At 62.6% G+C, this 20798-nt stretch overlaps 1 protein-coding gene across 5 annotated transcripts in view; it reads right to left on the bottom strand.

The window, feature by feature from the left end:
* NBEAL2 (neurobeachin like 2) overlaps positions 1-20798 on the bottom strand; it is a 29645-nt gene that overhangs the window by 4427 nt on the left and 4420 nt on the right. The window contains exons 2-42 of one of the 5 annotated variants that reach the window (XM_047097267.1): positions 16912-17000; positions 16701-16829; positions 16516-16597; positions 16301-16425; positions 16008-16090; positions 14307-14392; positions 13928-14210; positions 13660-13766; positions 13056-13136; positions 11568-11651; positions 11041-11139; positions 10010-10611; positions 9799-9931; positions 9588-9707; positions 9049-9370; positions 8751-8833; positions 8552-8644; positions 8154-8328; positions 7899-8032; positions 7378-7537; positions 7072-7174; positions 6753-6906; positions 6483-6641; positions 6177-6336; positions 5905-5990; positions 5217-5729; positions 4384-4562; positions 4129-4288; positions 3759-3896; positions 3302-3667; positions 3064-3213; positions 2769-2926; positions 2489-2613; positions 2264-2399; positions 1666-1826; positions 1433-1566; positions 1250-1357; positions 1049-1144; positions 582-706; positions 355-495; positions 44-174 (exon numbers count right to left, since the gene is read on the bottom strand). In XM_047097267.1, coding sequence (XP_046953223.1) covers positions 44-174; positions 355-495; positions 582-706; positions 1049-1144; positions 1250-1357; positions 1433-1566; positions 1666-1826; positions 2264-2399; positions 2489-2613; positions 2769-2926; positions 3064-3213; positions 3302-3667; positions 3759-3896; positions 4129-4288; positions 4384-4562; positions 5217-5729; positions 5905-5990; positions 6177-6336; positions 6483-6641; positions 6753-6906; positions 7072-7174; positions 7378-7537; positions 7899-8032; positions 8154-8328; positions 8552-8644; positions 8751-8833; positions 9049-9370; positions 9588-9707; positions 9799-9931; positions 10010-10611; positions 11041-11139; positions 11568-11651; positions 13056-13136; positions 13660-13766; positions 13928-14210; positions 14307-14392; positions 16008-16090; positions 16301-16425; positions 16516-16597; positions 16701-16829; positions 16912-17000 — 6553 coding nt within the window. Of the gene's footprint in view, positions 1-43; positions 175-354; positions 496-581; positions 707-1048; positions 1145-1249; positions 1567-1665; positions 1827-2263; positions 2400-2488; positions 2614-2768; positions 2927-3063; positions 3214-3301; positions 3668-3758; positions 3897-4128; positions 4289-4383; positions 4563-5216; positions 5730-5904; positions 5991-6176; positions 6337-6482; positions 6642-6752; positions 6907-7071; positions 7175-7377; positions 7538-7898; positions 8033-8153; positions 8329-8551; positions 8645-8750; positions 8834-9048; positions 9371-9587; positions 9708-9798; positions 9932-10009; positions 10612-11040; positions 11140-11567; positions 11652-13055; positions 13137-13659; positions 13767-13927; positions 14211-14306; positions 14393-16007; positions 16091-16300; positions 16426-16515; positions 16598-16700; positions 16830-16911; positions 17001-17606; positions 17692-20798 lie in introns of those variants that run through there. The other 4 variants (XM_047097266.1, XM_047097265.1, XM_047097269.1 and 1 more) reach the window with 4 other exon arrangements.

The raw sequence follows: 20798 nt of genomic DNA, 5'->3' as shown, positions 1-20798 counted from the left end.
CGTGCTCCGTGCCCAGGCCTCCCGGCCCCGCACCAGCTCTTACCGTTCTGGTTCTCCAGGAAGTCGGGGAAGTAGAAGAACTCTGGGATGAGCTCCTTCACGTCGGCGGGGCTCTCCAGGCGGGCCTGCCAGGCTGCCGCCACTGAGTGGAACTGACGGTCGGAGCAGTCAAAGCTGGGGGAGGGGCACAGGCCAAAGTGAGGTGGGGAGGGTGGGGACAGGGAGGGCGAGCGTGAAGCTGGGGAAAGGAAGGGAGCCGAAGGGCCCAGGATACCTGGAGGACCTGCCTCTTCCCCCCTTCTGCAGCAAGCCACCCTCACCCCTACCACCTGCCAGCCACCCCCCGGGTCGCACCGGCCACTCTGCAGCTGGACGTGCAGGGAGGTGAAGGGTTCCACGCGGATGAGGTAGTGCATCACGCCCGCCGCATTGGAATAGTGGGTGCCATAGTGGAACTTGTCGATGGTGCCCGCAGGGTCCTCGAAGCTCTCGTACCTGCAGCCGAGGGTAGCGGGAGAGTCAGCAGAAGCCCTGCCCTGGCCCATCCCAGCCCCCAAGCCCGGTCTTGCCCACACGCTCACTTCTCCCTCACGAGCTGGGCATGCTTGGGGTTCACCACACCGATGGGCTTGGACAGGTCCCGGAAGACGGCCGGGTTGCTGAGGTCCAAAGTTGGGGACACGTAGTCCTGCAGGACCCAGGGGAACTGGCCGCCCACCCAGGGAAGGAGCTGCATGAGGGTCCTGATGGCCTATCTGCCCAGCCTGCCCCACCCTCACCCTCAGGAAGATGGGCAGAGCCCCCAGGTAGGGGCACACCACTTAGAGGGACCCCAGGGAAGCAGGACAGACAGTCCATAAACAGGATTCCCTTCAGGGAGAAGAGAGGCCAGCGGGGGAGGGTAGAGAGTGGGTGTGGGTATGTCGGGAGGAGGGGCAGGGAACAGAAGCCAGCTGTCAGGCGGCACCCCCCCCGCCCCGCCCCCACAGCACCTACATTGGGGCAAACCAGGGCTGGCAGACCAGAGGGGTAGGGAGTGGACCCTCACCACAGGGTACTGAGACAGGTCGTTGTAGGTCCGCCCTGCAATGGTGTTGAGTTGCATCAAGTATTCGAAGTTGGATATCTCACGCTGTACCCATTTCTGGGGGGCAGGGGCAGGCAAGAGGTGAGCCAGCTGGGCTGTCCGGCACTCCTCCCAACCACAGGGCTCTGACCTTGCCCGCCCCCCACACTTGAGGCCTCTCACCTGGGTGAGGCCAGAGGCACGCAGCATCTCCTGGGGGGAGCGGCTGCTTAGGTAGCCTTGGGCTGGGGGGCGCAGGCGCAGGAGCCACGAGTACACCTGGTTCCGTACCTGGGTGTGGGGTGGGATGAGGCAGGGTTGGGGCCTGGGGGCCTGCCAAGGAGATGAGGCTGTGGTCCCGCCCACCTTGCACGGGAAGTTGAGGAAGTAGTTGGCCTGATCAATGAAGAAGAGCTCAAGGGCTGAGCGGCGCAGGTTGAAACGCCGCAGGTGGACTTCACGCAGCTGGGCGAGCGGGCGCCGGAAGTCGTGGCCGATGCCTGTGCAGACAGACATCAGGGGCAGGAGTCACTCACCCTTGCCCCGCCAGAGGCAAGCCATCCCCTGATACCCTTCTAACCAGCTCCAATAGGACACACCCTCCTCAGTTTCCACACGCTCTGCGCTGCCATCGTAGAAGTACACGTGCTGCGTGGTGATCTCCAGCAGCCCTGGGATTACAGCCACCACAGTGACCAGCTGGCACTCCGCTGACAGCACCAGCTTCTCATGCTGCTCGTCCAGTTCTGCTGCCTGCATCCTGGGGGCCAGCACCTGGTTCAGGCTCAAGGCTCTAGGACCACCCCCCCCCTTCCGAATAAGCCCAAGGACCAGACTCTCCAAGTGCCGTCACGTCATGAGGAACATACTCTCATGCTTCCCAGGGGAGAGGGAGGAACTGTCCAGGGTCCAGTGCCCACTGACCCCAGTCCCCACCCCAAACCAGAGCCCCTTAATGTCTGGCCATGACACCAACTCCCACCCCTGGCTCCCCCTGTTCTGGGGGCCCCCATGCTGGTCTGGTTTGTGTGTCTCAGTCCTGTCCAGGCGTGTCTAGTTACGAAAGAGTCACTCTCGATTCTGCTAGACAGCTCTCCCCAACCCCCCACCTGATTTTGGACAGCCCGTTCAGGGTGTTTAGCCCTGGCACAGACCCCTGCCCCCACTCCTGGTCAGCTCTCTCCAAGCCCCACTCACGCGGTCTCCAGCGCGGCCAGCTCATCTTCGCCGAGCTGGTCTTCCGGAAGCTCCTCTGGCAGCGTGCTGACTTTGGCCTCCTTGGTGACCGCTAGAGGTAGCGAGGCCTCCTCGGTAGGTGTCAGGGGGGCCTCACCTGCAACAGGCCCAAGGGTGCTCAGCAAGAGCTGGGCGGGGCAGGGCTTTTGAGGTTGGGCAGATCCAGCTCAGGACACCCTCTCTCACCCAGGTTGTCCCGCAGGGCGCTAGCTTCCAAATGAGGGTTGAAGTGATGGTTGGGCACTAGCTTCAGACGCATGCGCGAGTATGTCTCGGCACTGGACAACTTCCAGCGGGGAAGCGGTGGGTCCCTGCAGATACGTCCCGGATGGTGGTCATGGGTGGGCACAGAAGTCTGTAGAAGTCCCTATTCCTCCCAGGCCTCACCCCAAACGCAGTCTCGCTGTCCAGGTCCTTCCCGGAGCCCCGCCCCGCCCCTCCCGGCCTCCACCCGAGCCCCGCCCACCTAAGGGCCCAGGCCCCACAGGGGCTGGAGAGCTGACGCCACAGCGCCCCCCAGTGGAGCAGAGCCGTGGAGTGCTGCGCTGCCTGCTGCTTCAGTGCCGCCGCGTAACGCAGCCCTTCCAGGCGTGCCCGTCTCTGTGCTGGTTCCAGCACCAGCTCCTGGGGAGTGGGGGTGGAGGAATGGGTCAGTCCCGCCGGCGGCTTCCTGTCCCGTCGGGTTTCTTCACGCTGTCCCACCAGCTATCCTCTGGGCGCAGGAGTGGAGCAGCTCCCCACCCCCGCCCCGGGCTGCACACCTGGAAAGCCCGACGACTATGTGCCCGCTCCCTCTGGCGCCGCTGTCCACTACTCATGAGCGTGTCGTAGCAGGCATTCCAGAAGCCCGACATGAGGTCGTGGCTCTTCGCGTAGGTGTCCATTTCGAACTGCGACATGGTGGGCTGCACCTGAAGGATTGGGCAGGGAGAGGACACCAGTGCTCTATGTGGGTTCCCAGCCCCCCGTTTCTCTTCCCTGGCCCCCACCTCCAAATACCTGCTTGTCGATGAAGTGGCGCCATTCAGGTGTGGCACAAAAGGCCTGAAAGTCCTCGAAGAAGGTGGGGCTGCCGTTGGTGGGCGGCAGGGAAGGCAGCCCCCACTGGAGCCCCAGCGGCCCGTAGGCACGGTCCAGCAGCGTGCGCACCAGTGGCACCAGCCACGAGCAGCGTTCCGTGGCTGCTGCAGCTGCAGCTGCAGCTGAGGGCTCTCTTTCCTCGGTGGGCGTTTCTGAGGTGGGGGTGTTGAGCGCCCGCGCCAGCGCCGACTCCAGCTTGGAGAGCACGTAGCAGGCCTCCTCGCGCCGCATGGGCACCGCTGTCTGCAGGAGCGAGTGCAGCTTCACATAGGCCTGGGCATGCAGCTGTGGGCGGCAGCAGGTGTGGGTGGCGTCCAGGCACACCCCGGGTTCCCTACGCCTGCCGCTGCCAGACCCCAACCCACCCCGTGCTCACCTGCGGGTCCTCCAGCAGGATGTAGCCAAGCACCAGGCGCAGGCCAATCTGTGCCATCTCTCGCAGATCTGCTGTGCCATTGGCCAGGTGTGGCCAGGCTCCCATGCGATCCAGCAGGTTGCACACGCCTTCAAAGAGCTACAGCCCAACACATTCCAGGCAGCCGCCACCAGGGGAGGCCAGAAGCCCACCGGGAGGGAGCAAGGTAGGGTTTAAGTCTGGGGGCCAGGTAGGGTTTGCACACACAGACACCATTCTGACGCACCCGTGAGTGCACATGTGCACTCACCCACCTCCCACGCCGGATGCCTGCAGGCTCCTGTGAACACGCGGACTCGTGTGGCCCTCACAGGCCCCTGAGCTGTCGCACCTTCTCACTCCACAGCTCCTGATTACCGTGACCCTCGGCGCACAGGAAGTCCTGCAGCAGGCGCAGCAGCCAAAGCGCCTGCTGGGTGAGGCTGGCCAGGACCCCAGCAGGGGCCTCTTTGATGTCGGTCAGGGCTGACTCCAGCATCATCTCCAGGAGGCTGGGGGTGGGCAAGGGACTCAGGTGTCCGCCTGGCTGTCTTCCTTCCCCTCAGGCGTCCCAGAGGCCCCTCGCCCTGCCAAGCTGTCTCCTCACCTGCGCTTGATGCAGTCTGGCGGGCGCACCAGCGTGGCTGAGGCGCCCAGCTGGGTGAGCACCGAGAAGACCTGGCCACGCTCCCGCCAGGCGGCCTCATCGCTGCCTTCCACGCCCCGCCACGCCACCGAGAACAGCACGTTGGTGAGCAGGTTGCACAACTCCTCCTCAGGGGTTTGCTGTGGGCACAAAAGGGTGTGGGGGTGTGGGCGGGGGTGGGAGGGAGGCGCTGGCTCCTACACTATCCCTGCTGAGCACCCCTTGCCTTGCCGACCACTAGTAGGGACAGCTGGAGGCAGAGCATTCAGCCAGCAGACACCCTGGGGCCTGGAAGAATGGCGCAGGGGCCTTAGCCACTACCTGAATATTCTAGACAGAAGCCTGGGGTTTCAAGGACTCCTAAGAACAGATGAGCTGGCTCACAAATTGCCCCACAGCAATCTCAGGCCCAAGAACCATACTGGAATTCTCTGGAGGAATGCCATAGAATAAGCAGAGACCCATGCCCAAACCCGGAAACACAAGGCAGATTCCTTAGAACTATAATGCCCACAGGCCCTGTGAAGTGTCTGCCCTACAGGCTCTCTTGAGGACTTTCCAAAGCCTGGCTGGCGCCTCCACTCTGGCTCAGCATTGTCTGTCCCGTTCTAGGACCCCCTACCCCGGGAACACAACTGCAGATGACAGCAATGAGGCCGCAGCACCAGGGCTGACCAGCACCTATAGCCCTGATGTCAGACAAGACCCCACCTCTGGAAAGTCTATACTGCCTGCCCTGTGTCCCAGAGGTGTCCCTTAGAGTGCCGCAGTGGCAGACAGCGGACCCGCCTCACCTGTGGGTTGCTGGTATTTGAGGTATCATCCCCACTGATGGCGGGTTCCGGGAGGCTGCCGTCCTCCAGCACGTTGGAGAGACTAGAGCTATGGCGGCCATGGGCCACAGGGAAGGGCCGGGGCCCATCCAGTGGGGAAGGTGTGCCAGGCTGGCTGGCCGGAGTAAGAGTCCCACTGCCACTGCCACTGCCCGCATTGTTGCACGAACCCACGCTGGCCCGTTCCAGGCCCAGGTCAAAGGGTGTACAAAATGGAGAGAGAGCGTGGTAAAAGCTGTCAGGGTCGGGGCTGGGGGTTTCCGAGGGCAGGAAGACATCCGAAGACTCAGGTGATTCGGTGGGTGGCTTGCATAAGGCTGGCTCTGGGGATGTGGGTGTCTCTGGGGGAAAGGGCAGGGGACTGCCAGCTGTGGCAGCCTCCAGGACGTACAGCCGGGTCAGCACGTCCTGCCAGCCGGCCTGCCGGGCCAGCAGCTGCACTACGTCTGGCTGTCCGTGGATGAGGTGGAAAAGCTGCCGGGCCAGGGCACAACAAGTGAGGGACTCATCCAGCAGTCTGCCCCCCAGACTCCCGTCCTAGGGCCTTCGCAGGGGGGAGGCCTCCAGAGAGCACTCCTCACAGGAAGGTAAAGCGAAGCCCCCAGGGTAGAAGCCCCCTCTTCCGCAAGCTTTCACTTCCCATACTTACCTGGCGACAAACGTCCAGGCGGACGCCGAGGTCAGCCTGGAGGGACAGCTGCACCACAGCCAACAGATCTGAGAGGTTCAAGCAATCTGGGAAGATGGCCAGAGAGACTCTGAGGGACTGACCCCAGGAAGGCTCTGAGGGATTGACCCCAGCCCTGCTGGCTCAGCCTTGACCCCTGTACCAACACCTTTCCTATGTCCACCTGCCCTGTTTCCTGAATCCATCACACCCTTCCGCCTGGCCTGCTTCTTGGCCCCAACTGAGATATATACCTGCCCCCAGGAATAGCTTGTAGAGGCCCTGGCAGAGCTGGGGCGAAACAGCCCCCTCCGGCAGGCAGGCGATGAGACCCTGGAGACCGTATTCTCGCAGCCGGAGCCGCTGGCGACTCCGTTCAGGTAAGCGCTCGTTCTGCTGCAATCTGCGCAGGATCTGGGGCGGGGGGGGGGGGGGGTTAAGCGTCACAAGGGGTTTGTTATCACTGGGGAAGGAGTTACTGGAGGAGGGGAAGTCACACCTCCCTGGCCCTCAGGCAGGGGCCATGTCAAATGGATGCTAGGGGGGTGGGCTGGGTGTACCTTGCAGACTCGGTCGGGCAGCAGGGGCAGTGACCTTGGCTGCACCAGCAGTGCCAGCAAAACCTCAAGGTTCCCCTGCTCCAACAGGAAGACAGCCAGAGCCTCCTGTGCTGGTGAGCCCTGCAGCAGTGCCAGCAGCAGGTCCAGAGCACCCGCCACCTGGGGACACAGCAAGTGACACAAAGCCTCATTCTGGGCCGGCCGCTCCCCACAACACGGTCCACACTCCACCCCGCACCTAAATCTCACCCTCAACAGCCTCCAGCCTACCTGGCCATCATCGCCTGTAGCCGCCAGAAAGCTCAGCGTGACCTGCAAGTGATCAGTGGCGGAGCTCCGGACCAGGAACTCCCGCACCAGGCCGAGGAGTGAGGTCTGCACTGTGCGCACGTCGTCAGCCGCTAGGGGGTGCTCCCGCTGTGGGCTGGGCCGGTCCCGGCAAGCGCAGCCACCCAGGGCCAGGAGAAGGCAGGGCAGCGGAGAGGAGAGAACAGGGAGGGCAGTGGGCAGGTGAGCTGGAGGGGGGTGAGGGGGAGGGTCGACCCCGTCCGCAAGGCCAGAGGCAGCTGTGTCAGCCCCGCAGCCTCACCTGTAATGGGTGCGCAGCGCATCCAGGATGAACTGAACCCCATACTTCTTCCGCAGCTTCTGTCTGTGCTCCCGGACGATGCTAGACATGTACTGGATGTGGCCTGAGCGGGCATCACCAGAGGCCTCAGGCCACCAGGCTGAGCTGAGCCCCTTCAGCTATCCCTCCAGGACAGGGCCATGTTCCCCTCACATGCCCCGGGGGAAGACGGGTCCCCTCAAGTCACCCGAAGCGGGGCTAGAGCTTCTCAGAACCTCTACCCCCACCCTGCCCGGTGGCGTCCCTCATCCAAGGCCCCACACCTACCCAGGCGCACAGCAAAGTCACTGGGGCTCCACAGGTGGAAGTTGAAGAGCAAATGCTGGTAAAGCAAGTACAGGAGGGGCCCACTGCCCTCCGCTGCCACCTGCTCCATCAGCAGCTGGGCAGACATGAGCACATTCATGTCCATGGCCCAGCTGGGGACCTGGGGTGGAAGGAGCCAGGGTGAGGTGGCAGGCCCTGGCTGCGTGCTACTGAGCCTCCCGGTACCCACCCTGCCCTGCACAGGCGGATGGACACGAGCATCCTGCCTACTCGGAACCCTTTGCTGGCTCCCCGCTGCCTGAGGCGCAAGGCCCCCAGCCTGCTATGCAGGTCTCCAGCCCCAGCAGGTGCTGATGCTTCCACCAGACCATCAGCCAAATCCTGCCACGCCTGGCAAGGCCCCACTCAGACGCCACCACCTCTCCCAGGAGGCTCTCCTCAACAGACTCAGCTTCCCCTTCCTAGTCCCCCCACCCAGTCCACTTGGTCAGACAGGGCAGCCCCCTCCCCGCCTGCCCCACCTTGCGCAGCAGGGCCCCGATGATGGCAGGCCCCTGGCACTGCACCAGGCTCTCCTGGTTCACCGTGTGGCCCTGCAGGAAGTTCCGCAGCATCAGCAGAAAGGCGGCCACTGCATTCCGCTCCATGCGCTCTTCTACCCGCCACCAGGAAGGGGACAGATGTGTGTCAAGGGCCTGCCAGCGGTCAAGCACTCTGGCCTCCTTGTCATGGCAAGATTTCCTCGCCACCCCAACCTAGGCACCAGGGCCACTTACCGGAGGACTTGCCCAGTGGGAGAAGCAGGCCCTGGGTGTTGTGGCCAGAGGTCAGTTCGGGCCCCACGAGGTCATGTGTCTCGGCTGGACCCGCCTCGGCCTCTTGGGGCTGTGAGGCCACTCGCTCCAGCAGGGGCAGCAGGGCAGCCATGCCTCCCACGCAAGTCACCACGTCCTAGGGGAAGGGCTGGCCATGTGAGGGCAGCTGCCTGTCGCTTCCTGCCCCGTTCCACCCCAGCAGACCTTCCAGTCTGGGAACCTGGGTCCAGGGGAGTTTTGTTCTCTAGAGCTTGTCTCCCAGAGACCTCCCAGCCCACCCTGCACACACACACACACACACACACACACGTGCCTGTGTTTACACTCCCTGCACACACTGCCCGCATGGGCACACACACCTTCACGTCCCAGGTCTCCACCCTGTGGCCTGTCAGGCGGCCATCCAGCCTGTGGCCAGGAGACAGGTCCAGGCAGATGTTGTTCTTACAGGCCTGCGGGCAGGCGGCAAGGGTCAGTTGAGAGAGGAGGCGGCACACAGAGTGTGGGAGCCACGGGGGGACGGCGGCAGGGGCGAGCCAGTTGCCTCCCACCCAGTACCTGAGGTGAGTAATGGAGGAGCAGCTTGGTGCTGAGCTCGTGTAGTTCCCCCTCGGGCTTGAAGGGTGCCATCTCATTGGGCCCTGGGGGGTGGGCAGGGGGTTTCAGGCCTGGCTGGGCCTCTGGCCAAACCCCATCCAGAGCCCGCCTCTTCTCTGTCCGATCAGAGGACATATATGCCTAGGGACACCTTCTCCCTCCCCTCCTGGACCCCTAGTTTCTGGCCAGGGCACTTCATGAGCCCCAACCAGCCGCGTCTGGGGTGGGGCTGGGCCGGTGCGTGGCAGGTGATGCATACCCAAGGTGCTCAGGGCCCGCAGGGCCGCTGCCTGCAGGGCTTCGTGGAAGATGACCACGGCTCCCAGCTCACCCTCCAGAGACGTGGGGCTGCCCCACCGAGTGTCCTGTGTGCCTGCAAGGGTGGAGCTGATGCTGCCCTCCTGCAGGGGGGCCACCAGCCCCGACCCCCAGCCAAGCCCTGCGGTAGCTGGGACCGACTGGGAGCGGGACAGGGAGGGGTGAGCGTGAGCCAGGGCAGCGGGGACTGGTGGCGGAGGCAGCCCCGTGGTGGTGGTCGTTGTGCGGTGCCCAGCGGAGCCGATACAGCAGGAGGAGAAAGGCTGCGGGGCCAGGGTTGGGGGAGTGGTCAGGTCACAGCAGAGCCTGGGGCTCCACCTGCATCCAGTTCCTCACAGTGACCCCCAAGGCTGCACAGACCCCAGAGGCTGAAGTCTGAGGTCTATGTGGGGTGGGGGTGGGGGACACAGGGGCTGCAGGCTTCACCCTATCCAAGACACTCCCGCTACCCAAGGCCTCCCCAAACCCTGCTTGGCACACCTCACTGAGAGAGGGGCAGCGGAGGGGTGCTGTCTTGACCAGATGGCCGTCTTTGTAGACATGGACCAGGTTCTGGCTGAAGGGCCGGCGCCCAGGCATATGGACAATGGCCACGCAGTGCTAGAACAGAAGCCACAACATCAAGCCGTGGGCTGGCACTGGGGGCCTCCTCCACCCACTCCCCCTGGACCACACGAGGGTAGAGGCTCACCCAGGCAGAGTCGGCAAAGGACACTTCAGGCAAGCTCATGGTCAAGTACTCCTTCCGGGTGCACACGGCCACCACCAGTGTCCCAGCTGCCGTGAAGAAGGCTTCAAACCCTGAGCCGCTGCTGGTGAAGAAGCTGGGGGGAGGCCAAGCCAGTTATGCCTGCTGCTCTCCTCACCCTGGCCCTGCGCCCCGGTCCCTGGAAGTTACCCACCTGTACAGCTGCTTCCGCTGGAGTGGCCGTGAGGGGGCCGGGGCAGGTGCTGCGGCCGTGGGGTGCAGACAGAGCCAGGCATGGAAGGTGAAGCCGGGTCCTGGCCATCGCTGCACGGGGGGTACCATAATACCGGCCATGCTGGGCGTGAGGTCAAAGTAGTGCAGGGCTCGTGCAGGGCCCCGGTGCCGGGCCATGCCCGACAATGCACGAATGATGGCACCGGCGTGTCGGGCATTCCCAGCCTCCGCTCCGCCCGGCCCCGAGTCCAGCCCTGGCGGGGGGCGCAGCAGGCAACGAAGCTCCAAGGGCCGCAGAGACACACGGCCCAATGCCTGCAGCAGCGCCAACAGCTGCTCCTGGCAGCGGACCCCCAGGGCGACCCCCGTGCTGAGCGTCTCCAGCAGGTAGCCCACCAGACCCGCCTGCACACATGTGGAGCGGCTGGCGGGGCAGCTGTCGCAGAGCCACCAAAGGCGTTGTGCGAGGAAGAGCCGCAGCTCCGCCGTGGGCAGGGCCGGCAGCCACTGCATCAGCATCAGCACGGGCTGCTCGTTCAGGATCGGTGGCGGTGGACATACGCTGTGGTCCCCCTCCACAGCCTATGGGGAGAGAGAACAGCATAGTTCCTGGGCAACTGGCATGGGACGGGCCACCCTGCCAACAGTGGGACTCCCTGGCCTCAGTGGATTTGCCTTCGGCATGGGAAAGCAACATGTGCTACCCCATCTTGCTCACGGGGCGGATCTCAGGTTCAGGGAAGTTCAGGACGAGCATCGTTAATTCCCGAGCCTTGGCTTTTGGTCTGGGTTGGCCCGCCCCAATGGCGTGTTCCCAGGATGATCTTGGGGCTTGCTCACACGTACCAGAATCTTCACCCCAGTGCAACTGACACATGTGCTCAGGCCACAGGTCACACTATGTACTGCCCACAGCCAACACAGTCCCCAAGGTGGAGAGTTCCCCTTCCAGGGAAACCCTCAGTCCTGACCGCCTCTGGGACCCTGACGCCAAAATGCCCCTGCCCTCACCATGTTGAGTAGCTCCTGCAGCAGCCGATGGGTGGGGGGACCTTGGCTCTGCAAAACCTCGTGCAGGTGAGGGTAGCCAATGCGCTCTTTAAACACCTCCTGTGCAGGGTTGTGTGGGGAAAAAGTGAGCATGTGTGTGGGCCCCAGGGCAAACACACCCCACGGAAACCCTGGAGGAAGCGTCATCTTCCAGGGCTCCCTCGCCGGCTCTGCCTCTGGGTCGCAGTGCTAGCAAGGGCAAGGGGCTGTGGGTGGATGTGGGGGCAAGGGTCCCCCTCAGAAGGCTCTAGATGGTGGTTAGCCCACAAGTATCCTCCCTAGTGCTTCCCTGACCCAGGATAGCCAGTTGCCAGCACTGACCGATGACCATGTCTGCCCAGTGGGCTGAGCTGCACCCCAGAGGGCAAGACGGTCACCTCCCCAGCTCCCTTGCTCTAACAGCCACCAACCAGACTAGTTCTGGGGGCACGCAGTCAGCTTAACTGCCATCCCCCACCCCTACCACAGCCAGAACGCCGTGTCCTCACCTTGGCTGAGGGGGAGCCGCTCATGATGCAGGTAAGTACTCTGACTACGTGCACCGCGATGGCATCTGTGTCCTGGTCCAGTACCTTGGGGTGGGGAGGGTCAGTCAGAAGAACCGGGGGCCAGGGGGTCATAGCTGGCAGCCCCCTGCTCCTGGTGTAGGGCCAGGAGCAGGTGCCCCAAGGCACATAGCTGAGCTGGCTGGAGGCTTTGGGAGTAGAGGTACCAGGCCTCCTCCTCCTTGCTTGAACTGTTATGACCCTCACCCTACCCCAGGGCCCCCTCTGAGGAGCTCGGCAAGGCCCACTTTGACAAAGAAGCCAGGAAGAAACCAAGACCGGGAAGTGCCTCACTGGGACACATCAACAGGGGACCCTCTCACCATAACTCTTTATCCCCCAGTGTCTGGTAGGCTTACGGGCCCCCACCCATCCCTACCCAAGCTAAACACACATGTGCAGGCAGGCAAGTGCCCCATCACCCATGATGATTGACAGGGGGTTGGGGAATTTAGGGAGCATCAATCACAGGATGTTAGAACCGGAAGAACCTTCGAGACCTTTGAGTCCTACCCTGCCCCTTGCCCCTAGATCCAGGCGGAGACACTGAGGCTCACCCTGGCTGAACCTGACAGCTAGAAGCATGCGCTGCTCACTCGCCCTGCCCCACCCCTGAGGACTGAGGGGTCAGCAGGGCTTGGAGAATTTGTCAACAGGGGCCAGGCTGTATTTGGGCTCCATGGGGCCTGACTCCCCAAGTGACTTCACACGACCTTTTTCCCCTCTCTGGGCCTCAATTTTTTTCTCATCTGTGAAAACCGGGGGTCTCACCTGCCTTGCCTGCTTAGTAGATGAATAGATATGCAGGCTCTCAGAAAATAGGCAAGTGTAATGGCCACAGGGGGCTGCCTCGTAAAGACAAAGCTGGGAGACTCTAGAGGTTGGGGCCCAGGTGTTAAACCACCAGAGAGAGGGCTCTCCACACAGAGCCCCTAACTGACAGCTTGCAGCCTCCTACAGCCCTCATGCAAGGTGAGGCAGGCAGCACATCATAAGGGGACAAGGGACTCCCAGTAACCTGCTTAAGGCAGGGATAAGGACCCATGGAAAGAAATGGCCCCATATGGGGGACCTCCTTTTCTGTGAGTGACTATAGCCAAATCCAGTAGTATCTGGGCCTCAGTCTCCGCTTCTGGGAATGGGGGTAGGTGGTTGAGTTTCGAAGGTTCCTTCCAGCCTGGCAAAGCCAAACTCTAGCTCCCAATACAAATACTAGGCAGGGCACAGAACACTCCTGCCCATTCCCTAGGATAAGGATAGGGAAGGTGGGCGAGATAGCATGGGGGACCCAGCCCTGTCGCTAGGCCACACCAGACCTTACACATGTCTGCTCATTCCCCCTGCATAGGCAGGAAAGGCTTAGAGAGGGAGCCACAGCAGGTGGGGACCCAGGGAGGTGAGTGCCTGAGCTGGTCAGCCCCAAGGTGATACCTTCTGGACATCGGGCTCGGTCAGTAACCGGGTAGCCAGGTCACTGTCCCCCTCAGGGGGCGCCCGGGCCTGCAGGTACAGCTGTGGGGAAGGGGGAAGGCACAAGATATAGGAGGCAGAGGAGAGAGAAGAGGAGGAAGATGGGGGGGAGGGGTGGGGTTAGAGCAGGACCTGGGGCGGCTGCTAGAGATCCACCCCAAGGGAAGGCTCTGTGTGCCCCAGGCCGAGTGCCCCACCAGGCACTAAGAAGAATGGGGGAATCTGAGCTGCCCATGCCCTGCTCAGAACAGAGTCGGGGAGGGTGGCGCGGATAAGTGGGCAGGAGAAGGTACTGTATCTAAAACAACTGAGCCCTCTTCCTGCCCTCGGACTTGGGGCTGGGGAAAGAGGGACCAGGGGCCAGGGCAGCTCCGGTCTTTCCAGGACACCCCCCTCCTATGGCATGCAGAGCCATCCTGAGCCTTAGGCCATCCCACCAGCCACAACCACCCCCCCCCCCCCCAGCCAAGTCCAGCCCAGGGTTGCTCAGCAGCAGCTCAGTCCCCAGAAGTGGCTCAGCAGCCTCTGGGTTCCAGGCCCTCCCCGCCAGCCGGGCCCAGCCCACCTTGCTATTCTGGATGAGGCGAGTAAGGTGCTCAAAGCAATTGTTGCTGAGGAAGGTGGCCTGCAGCACCGGCCGGTCCTCACATGCCAGCATCATGGGGATGGCATCTGTGGAGGGGTCTAGGGTCAGCCCCGCTCAATCCCTTGTCAGCAACACCTCCGCTCGGCCTTAAACCTTCTTCCCATGCTTCCCAGTCCTGCCTTCCATCATCACTTAGACCTTTCCCTGCTAGAGCCACCTCCCCAAGAGCCTGGGAGCCCATACCCACCGAGCATGCTGACCCGTAGGGTGACGAGGGCCTCTTCAGGGCCTGGGCTTGGGCCCGCCGGCCAGTCGGCATTAAGGATGCGGAAGTAGCCCTCAAGCAGGGTTCGGAGCTCTGGCCCACGAGGGGGTGTGCGGCTGGCATGCAGGACATGTACTGCACCCACTAGTGCCTCCAGTGCCAGGGGCACTAGGCGGGGGTCCTGGGCTGGCCCATGGTCCCAGCCCCGTACCACACCCAACAGGCCCTGCACAGAGCCGGCGCTCACAGCCATCTGCCCGTTCTCCTGCAGGTGTGGGCAGAGATGGCAATGGTCAAGGCGCTCAACCAGCAGAGACCCTGAGATGGCCACCCTCTGGTCCACAGGCTCTTCCTGGCTTACCTTCCCTCCTGCAAGGACAGCACCAAAGAGGTGGACGAGACGCAAAAGCAGCACGGGGGGCAAGCCATCTGCATCCTGCAGGCTCTCTGGATAGGGTGAGTGGGCAGGACAGGACAATGTCACCAAGCTTGCAGGTGCCCTGGGGTGGGGGTAGGGGGCTGGGGCTGAGAGAAAACTGGCTCTGTACTTGGGGGGTCTAAGATGCCATGGCTCTGTGCCAGGGTGTCTAGGGAAAACACAGCCCTTCTTTGGGGAGCTTGAAGGGACGTGGTCCTGCCCGGAGAGCCTGGCCAGTTCCCCAGATCCTTAATCCCCATTGTAGGGACCCCAGGGTAAACACACACACCCCACCCCACTTCCCCATGGCAACCCAGGGTTTAGTTTCTCAGATACAAATCTGGTCCCTCTACCCTGTTGACGGTTGGAGCTTCCTGTGACCTGCTCTGGGGACTTTGCTGTATCTACCATACAGATGCCCCCCCACCCCCACCCATGCGCCTGCTGGGGACTTCTAGGGGCTTTCACAGCTTCATATGTGGGAGGCCCACCTGGCCCTGCTCCAGCAAAGCTGGACAGGATGCCAGGCCACAGAATGAAACCCAGAGAGCAGAAAGGACCAGCCCTGGGTCACATGAGTGGTGTGTATGGCGGGGGGGGGGGGGGGGGGGGGTAAGGGCAGGGCTCACTAGATTTATGTGGGATGGGGTGGGACAGCTCCCTGGACACAGGGCATTTGAGAGTGCAGGTGGCCTGGGCAGGGAAAGGAAACAGTAGGAAAAGACGTGGTAACTAGTCGCATTCCAGGACTAGCAGACCGGGTGCAGAGGGCAAGTGGGGCTGGAAAGGGAGGCTGTGGGAGGAGCAGGATCTGATCCCGAGGTGCCAGGCCACCAGTGAGGGGTTTAGGGCAACGGGAACAAAATCCAGTCTGTGCTGGGAAGTGCATTCAGGTTGTGGGACAATGGAGGCAGGGAGTTCCCCAGGGGCATCTCCTCTCTTGGGGCTGTTGCCCCTGCTCCAGATGCCAGGCCTGCAGCTCCACGGGACATCCCAGAGACACTTAGACACTTTCTGTCCCCACAGGCCACCACTTTACCAAGCCTGGCCTGCCCCTGTCCACGCACACCTTGCCCTGTCCCATCTAAGGTCCTGGCCACTCTCATTCCAATGAGAGGAAAAGAGGGGACCTAAGAGAAGAGGGCTCCCAGGGGGCACAGGTCCTGGAGGAACTGACCCCAGGACCGAGGGAGCAGGAAGTAGAGACACTTAGTGTAGACGTTACCTAGAAGAGGGGTGGAGGCTGCAGGAACAAAGGGATTGGACCAGGGAGTTTTCAGATGGTCCAGATCAGAGTGGGGTCCAAGTGGCTACGGGGACCCAAGAGGTGGGGGGGAAGGGGGAAAGGAAACTTATCTCCCCCACCTTATGGGAGGCCTTCACTCCATCCCAGAAAAGAAATCACTCATTTTGTTCTGACATGCCCTTTCTCTCCTCTCTGCCCCCGAAGTCCTCCTTGCCCCTCCCCGCGCCAGGGGCCCCCTCAGTTTCCTGTGGTGCTCCCAGCCCTGTTTGCAGCCACCACTAAGCACAACCCATCCTGCCTCTGGGATGGGGAACTGCAGGACAGCAGGAAGGGGCTCAGGTTTGGGGGCGGGGCCAGGTGGGGCCTTGCAGGAGGGGGGGGGAGGGGCGGGGCCTGACCTCTGAAGAAGGCGCTGAATTCACTGGGCAAAGCAGCTGGAGGGAACTTGTATTTGCTCTTCTCCTTGGAAGTGATGACTTCCCTGGGGGTGGGGGTGGGGGATGGGCAGGGGCCCGGGTGAGGCCAGGCACCCCACCCCTCTTTGGCCATCCTCCTTCACCAGCCTACACCCGTGCCCCCTCCCACCTCCACACCTTGGCCAAAGTGGTTCCCCCCATTCTCTCCCCAGCCTTCTCTGGGGATCAGGGGTGGCTGGAGGGTAGAGCCCCCTCTGTGGTGGGCTGGCTCTCACCCACTATGCTGGCGCCGCCAGGTCTGGTAAGGGTCAAAGAGGCCCTCGCAGAGGAGAAGGGCATGCAGGGCCACGTTCTCCAGCTGCGGCCCACGGCCCTCCTGCGATGCATGGGCTCCTTTCAGCTGTAGGTATGGGGACAGGGTGGAGGGGGTTAGCTGGGCCCTGGCTACCGCCTACCACCACCTCCCCACCCAGGGTAGGGCCCACTTCACCTCTGCCGTCAACCAGGTCAGCAATGCCAGCACCCGGGGCACCAGCACCTGGCCCCAGCCCGCCTCTACGTTCTCCAGGTTCCTGGAGAGAGGTCACAGAGGTCACAGGCACAGGCCAGCCCCACCTCGGCCCACAGTTCCAAGCTGCCCCCCACCGCCCCGTGCCGAGAACAACACGGACTCACCTGCAGAGAATGATGAAAAGCTTGAGCAGCAGCAGGGCCTGCTCCAGGTCCCCCTTGTCTAGCTGCTCGGCCAGCACGTGCAGCGCATCCAGCGGCAACAGTGGCACCTCTGCGCCTGCCTCCTCTGGCCTGCGGGGAGGGGGGTCACTAGGGCACCAGGCCCCTCCGTCTCCCTGCCCCGCCCCTGCCCTCCGTGGAGATTCAGCCTCACCTGCGTGGCTCCAGAGAGAACAGCGAGATGCTTTTCTCGAAGGCACCCACGAAGGCCTTCAGCCACTGCTGCAGGTAGCCCAGGTCCTTCTGCAGGCCAAGGAGTGGGGGGAAGAGCGGTGGGAGACAGAGAGGGTTCAGTGCACATGGGAAGGACAAGGGGGTGTAGACAGCAACGAATGGAGGTAGACGTGGGGTAGACAGGGGTCGGAGGCAGGGCAGTGCAGGTGGAGACAGTGAGGGACGGGGAGGGGAGGAGGATGGGAAGTTGGAAGGTCAGCATCAGAGGACTACCCCGCATACTGACAGCTCTCACGGGCTTCCTGTCTGCTTTCCCCAGTCTCTGCTCCCACCTCCCTAACTCCTGGGGACTCAGGCAAGCCTGACATAGGCAGGGGAGGGTGGGGCTTAAGTGTGCACAGTCCTGGGATGTGGCCATGGCCCACACTGGTGCTGGGGCTGAAGGCCTTCCACCCTCCAGCCACCCCTGATCCAAAGCCTTGGGCTGGCCTCTGCCTTCCACCTTCTCTCAGCTCAGCAGCCGCCACTACCTCCAGGAGACCTTCCCTGACTATGGCTCTGGTGCTGCATGTACACCATGGGTCAGGCAGACCCATGCACACGCACACTCCCCGCAAGTACAAGCAGAATGCCCTACCTCGCCCTGGGAACCTAACGCCCTCCCTGGCTGGTTACCTGGACCCCAGGCCCCAAAGCCGGCTCCATGGGCAAGAGGGGCAGCGGCTGAGCCCGAGTCTGGGCGCCGCCAGGGAAACTTTGGTGTGAACGGGAAATGTCCCCTCCCGCCCCGGCAGGGGCAGGAAGCGCAGAGTCACGGTGGGGGAGGGGGGCCGCTTCCTCCCGGCAGACCGCAGGGATGTGGGGGGGCCCCCCCGGGGCACCCAGGGCCCTGCAAGAGAAGCTGCGAGGGACCTGGCCCAGCAATGGGGGCGGGGCCTGGAGTGCAGAGGGGCGTGGTCACCCTGCTCTGGGAGGGGCTTGGAGACCAGGGACTCGTTTTACTGGCATGAGGTCTGGACTTGGGGAGTCAGGGCAGGCCTATCTAGGGACAGGTTCTGATCCCTGATGCTATAGGGGCCCTTCATTCAAGGCACTCAGAGCTTCCTCACCTGGATCCAACGCTTCAGGCCCAGGGAGCAATGTGGATTATGGAGGACTCAGTCATACCTTTGCCCTGTCCCCCTTCCCTGTGTCCTGGACTTCCCACCTGGCCCTACTGGTCTCTACCCCAGGGACACAGTTGAGCAGGTCCTAGCCTAGCCCCAGTTGGCTCTAACCGCTATGCCCCTCCCAGGCCACAGAGTGGGTGGTGGCCTGGAGCTCCTCCTCCTACCCAGTCCTCTCTCCCACATCTGCAGCTCCACCCCCAAACCAGCTGAGCCCAGAAGGCAGCTTTCTTTCCCAGGGGCAGAGGGGTAGGGCAGGGACTGGACTGGAGAAGGCTGAAGGGGCAAGGGACACATCATAGGTGCTGCGTCCCCGGTGCCATGGACCTCAACCCAAGGACTTCTGGAACTACCTCGGGTGGATGGCTCATTTCTGCTGCCTGCAGACCCTAGACCACAGGGTAGGGACTGAATGGACCCCAGGGAAAGGGCTAGACCTCAGCAGAATGGGCCAGGAGCACAAGAAACCTAGGCAGAGCAAACCCTCACCCTGTGGCTGGGCACCTTACTTGTGCATTTGTCACAGACCCGAGGCCTGGGCAACTGTGAGAGGGGCTGGGACTACCAAGGTGCAGGCCCACACCACCGTGACTTTTTCTCTGTCAGTTACCTTCGGTGACCTCTCCACCCGCTGCCGCTGGCAGCCTTCCTGCTCCCCTACCTCTGTCCACACCCCTTCTCTCCACCAATCAGCAATGACACCAAAATGCCCAACCCTGAGACACCAGAGCAGGCCAGGCTCTTTGACCACTTCTTCTGAACATTTCCCATTGCATTGGGGGAAAAGGGGGGCTCCAGAGAGGATGTCTCATCCACTAGAACCGCTTCAGCTGCTCTTCTGAGGGTGTTGAAAGCCAGATCTTTGTTTTAGGCCGGGGCCACTCATGGTTGCTGGCCAGCCCATCCAAGCTGACCGTGTGGCCCCTGCCTCAGCGACCCCACAGATCCCGGTCTACCTTCAAAACTGGCCCAACACCATCCTCTCCTCTTCTACCCCCCAAACCACCCCCAGGTAAGCCACAGACATCTCTCACCTAAAATGTGAGTCCCTTTTGCCCACTGTAGCTCTGCTGAGCCCCTGAAAACCCAAGTTTGACCGCGTCCACCACCCCTCCCCCACCCCACCCCACCTCCACCCCACCCACCCAACCTAAGGATAAGGGCTCAACTGAGCCTGGCATTCCAGGCCCCCAGTCCAATCGCACCCGCTTCTCCAGGCTCTCCGTCCGCTCTGCATCACATCCTCCAGTCCAGGCCTCTATCCACCCCATGCCCCGCTGCCATCTGTGACCTGGGCTTTTGGTACTTAAGCAGAAACCTGCCACCCTCGTTGTGGCCATCACCTGGACTGACCCTCCCAGAACCTGGGTGGGCCCCTCCAACTCAGCACACTCCTGCTTTCCATCCCTAGAACCACACCCTTGGGCCTGTCCAGCAGGTCCAGGCTGGGCTGGGTTCAGGGCTGAGGCAATCAAGGTAGCCTTCATGGCTCTGGAAGGAGCATAAGGGGTCTCTCTAAAGCATAGGACTAGGGAGGATAGGGGTATCTGCCTCTCTCACCTCTGACCTGAGCCCCATGACATGAGGCTGCGGTGCTCGGGGGCACAGGGGTCCCTGCAGGGGTCGGGGCTCACAGTCACGGTGGCAGTGTTGAATGCCAAGGGCTCCAAGAGCTGGAAGAGGTGGCTGTGGTGCCTGGGCTTCCCACACTCTGCCTCCACTGGCTCCTCCCTCCCTTCCCAGCTCAGAGCAGGAATGCTGGGCAGGGCCAGTCCAGTCCCTAACTTGAAGGGGCCAGGGCCCAACCCCACCTCTCCCACGAGCACCCACACTCCTCCTCAGGCCCTGGGGCCCATGTGTAAGTGGTAATGAGGCTCTGCTGCAGGCGAGCAAGCTGTGGGGAGGGGGCGGTCAGTGGACCCGGGACAGATGAAGGGGACTCACTGGAGCCCCAGTCTATGCCCGGCCAGCCCTGAGGAACTCAGTACTAGGGGTGGGGAGACCCCAAGGGCTATTTGGGCCCAAACAGTCCCTGGGTGGGCACTGAACTACCACTTCCCCAGAACTCTGAGGTAACCCAGGAGGGCTGAGGGCAGGAAGCTTTGGCGTGGATGGGTGGGTGGGGCTGTCTGCCAGGGGACAGGGACGACCAAGCTGCTTGACACCGCGCTGCCCTTTGACCTGCTTGCCCTGCCCCAAGCCCAACACCGGCCCTGGCTTGCCCTGGGTGTCACCTCAGGGCCCAGACCTGGCTTCAAACCCCTCTCCCCATCGCCACCTCTCTTGGAGTTTACAGTGGCGCAATACGCAAAAATTCCTTAACCAGCGTCTGGCGTCCAGTGTGCCTCAGGTACGCACGAGTGGCCGCCACTGTCTGATCAGCCAGTCACCCACCCAGCACGAGGTTTAGGCAAGTCCACGGCCTCCTCCCATGTCACAGCACCCCGTACCCCCTGGATGGCCCAGCCCCAAGGCATGACTCTCTGTCCCCACGCCCACGGGTCTGTAACAGCTTTGCCCTCCATGCTTCCTCTGCCTGAATGCTCCCCAGAGCCAGCATCTTTTTCAAGACCCAGCCCTGTCTGGTGATTCAGGGGCTGGGGCTGCCAGTCAGGGGCTGAGGGCACGGGTTCTGGAGTCCAGCCCCGGTTCTCACATTTAGTAGGTTGTTACTCAACATTAATCTCTTTACGCTTCAGCT

This window comes from Lynx rufus, unplaced genomic scaffold (assembly GCF_022079265.1).
Source record: "Lynx rufus isolate CCGP_SWC_20201006 ecotype Redwood Valley unplaced genomic scaffold, mLynRuf1.p SCAF_4, whole genome shotgun sequence".
Taxonomy (NCBI): Eukaryota; Metazoa; Chordata; class Mammalia; order Carnivora; family Felidae; genus Lynx; species Lynx rufus.
Note: the sequence above shows the minus strand (reverse complement) of the source record. Positions and strands in the feature narration are given on the sequence as shown.